This window comes from Lottia gigantea, assembly GCF_000327385.1.
Source record: "Lottia gigantea unplaced genomic scaffold LOTGIsca_3956, whole genome shotgun sequence".
Taxonomy (NCBI): domain Eukaryota; kingdom Metazoa; phylum Mollusca; class Gastropoda; family Lottiidae; genus Lottia; species Lottia gigantea.
This window is the reverse complement of record NW_008709363.1, coordinates 1-1,675: the sequence shown is the minus strand read 5'-3', so window position 1 is coordinate 1,675 and position 1,675 is coordinate 1. Positions and strand designations below refer to the sequence as shown.

Below are 1,675 nucleotides of genomic sequence, written 5' to 3'. Positions count from 1 at the left end.
GGAACACAATTACTGATTGGCTTAGCTAAAAAAAAATTCCTTTATCTGAGACTAATGTACGGTCGGTCAAAAAAGTCAATTTAGAAACAAAAGTGCAAACAAAAATTCAACATTAGAGATGATTTCTCTGCTATATTAAACATTCAGCATTAAAAATGATCTCTCTGCTATATTAAAAATTCAACATTAAAGATGATCTCTCTGCTGTATTAAAAATTCAACATTAGATCTTTCTGCTGTATTAATAGAGATCATATTAACATGACCCAGAATTTTGTCCTCTAACTGATAATGTTCTTATTCCAGTCATCTGATATTAACATGACCCAGAATTTTGTCCTCTAACTGATAAGGTTGTTATTCCAGTCATCTGATATTAACATGACCCAGAATTTTGTCCTCTAACTGATAAGGTTGTTATTCCAGTCATCTGATATTAACATGACCCAGAATTTTGTCCTCTAACTGATAAGGTTGTTATTCCAGTCATCTGATATTAACATGACCCAGAATTTTGTCCTCTAACTGATAAGGTTGTTATTCCAGTCATCTGATATTAACATGACCCAGAATTTTGTCCTCTAACTGATAATGTTGTTATTCCAGTCATCTGATGGGTTTTCAGCAATTCAGACAATTTTGTTTATGATATATTGATAGGTTGGTATAGGCAATGTGAATTAGACTATCAGATGAAAGATGTGGATATTGAAATATTTCACAAAGATTATACTAGAAAGATACCTTCAGCATTAGATAATGGTACTTTACATAAAATGTATCGTTTTGGGAAGGTGAGTAAATGTGATAATATCATGCTGTTCTGTAAGGTGAGTAAATATGATAATATATTGCTGTTGGGAAAGGTTAGTAAATGTGATAATATATTGCTGTTGGGAAAGGTTAGTAAATGTGATAATATATTGCTTGTGGGAAAGGTTAGTAAATGTGATAATATATTGCTGTTGGGAAAGGTGAGTAAATGTGATAATATATTGCTGTTGGGAAAGGTGAGTAAATGTGATAATATATTGCTGTTGGGAAAGGTGAGTAAATATGATAATATATTGCTGTTGGGAAAGGTTAGTAAATGTGATAATATATTGCTGTTGGGAAAGGTGAGTAAATGTGATAATATATTGCTGTTGGGAAAGGTGAGTAAATGTGAAAATATATTGCTGTTGGGAAAGGTTAGTAAATATGATAATATATTGCTGTTGGGAAAGGTGAGTAAATGTGATAATATATTGCTGTTGGGAAAGGTGAGTAAATGTGATAATATATTACTGTTAGGAAAAGGTGAGTAAATGTGATAATATATTGCTGTTGGGAAAGGTGAGTAAATGTGATAATATATTGCTGTTGGGAAAGGTGAGTTGATATGATAATATATTGCTGTTGGGAAAGGTGAGTAAATGTGATAATATATTGCTGTTGGGAAAGTTGAGTAAATGTGATAATATATTACTGTTAGGAAAAGGTGAGTAAATGTGATAATATATTGCTGTTGGGAAAGGTGAGTAAATGTGATAATATATTGCTGTTGGGAAAGGTTAGTAAATGTGATAATATATTGCTGTTGGGAAAGAGTTAGTAAATGTGATAATATATTGCTGTTGGGAAAGGTGAGTAAAGTGTGATATGATGTTTGGTAAGGTGACAAGTCGACAAGTGA

The 1,675-nt window shown here is 31.8% G+C and overlaps 1 protein-coding gene across 1 annotated transcript; it reads left to right on the top strand.

The window, feature by feature from the left end:
* Positions 1-692: 692 nt before the first annotated feature.
* On the top strand, positions 693-1,552 carry LOTGIDRAFT_176786 (hypothetical protein; the record flags this gene model as incomplete). Its single annotated transcript, XM_009059537.1, has 3 exons — positions 693-1,262; positions 1,294-1,371; positions 1,475-1,552. Coding segments are annotated over 3 exons (726 nt in total), but the record flags the coding sequence as incomplete, so codon positions are not given.
* Positions 1,553-1,675: the final 123 nt, after the last annotated feature.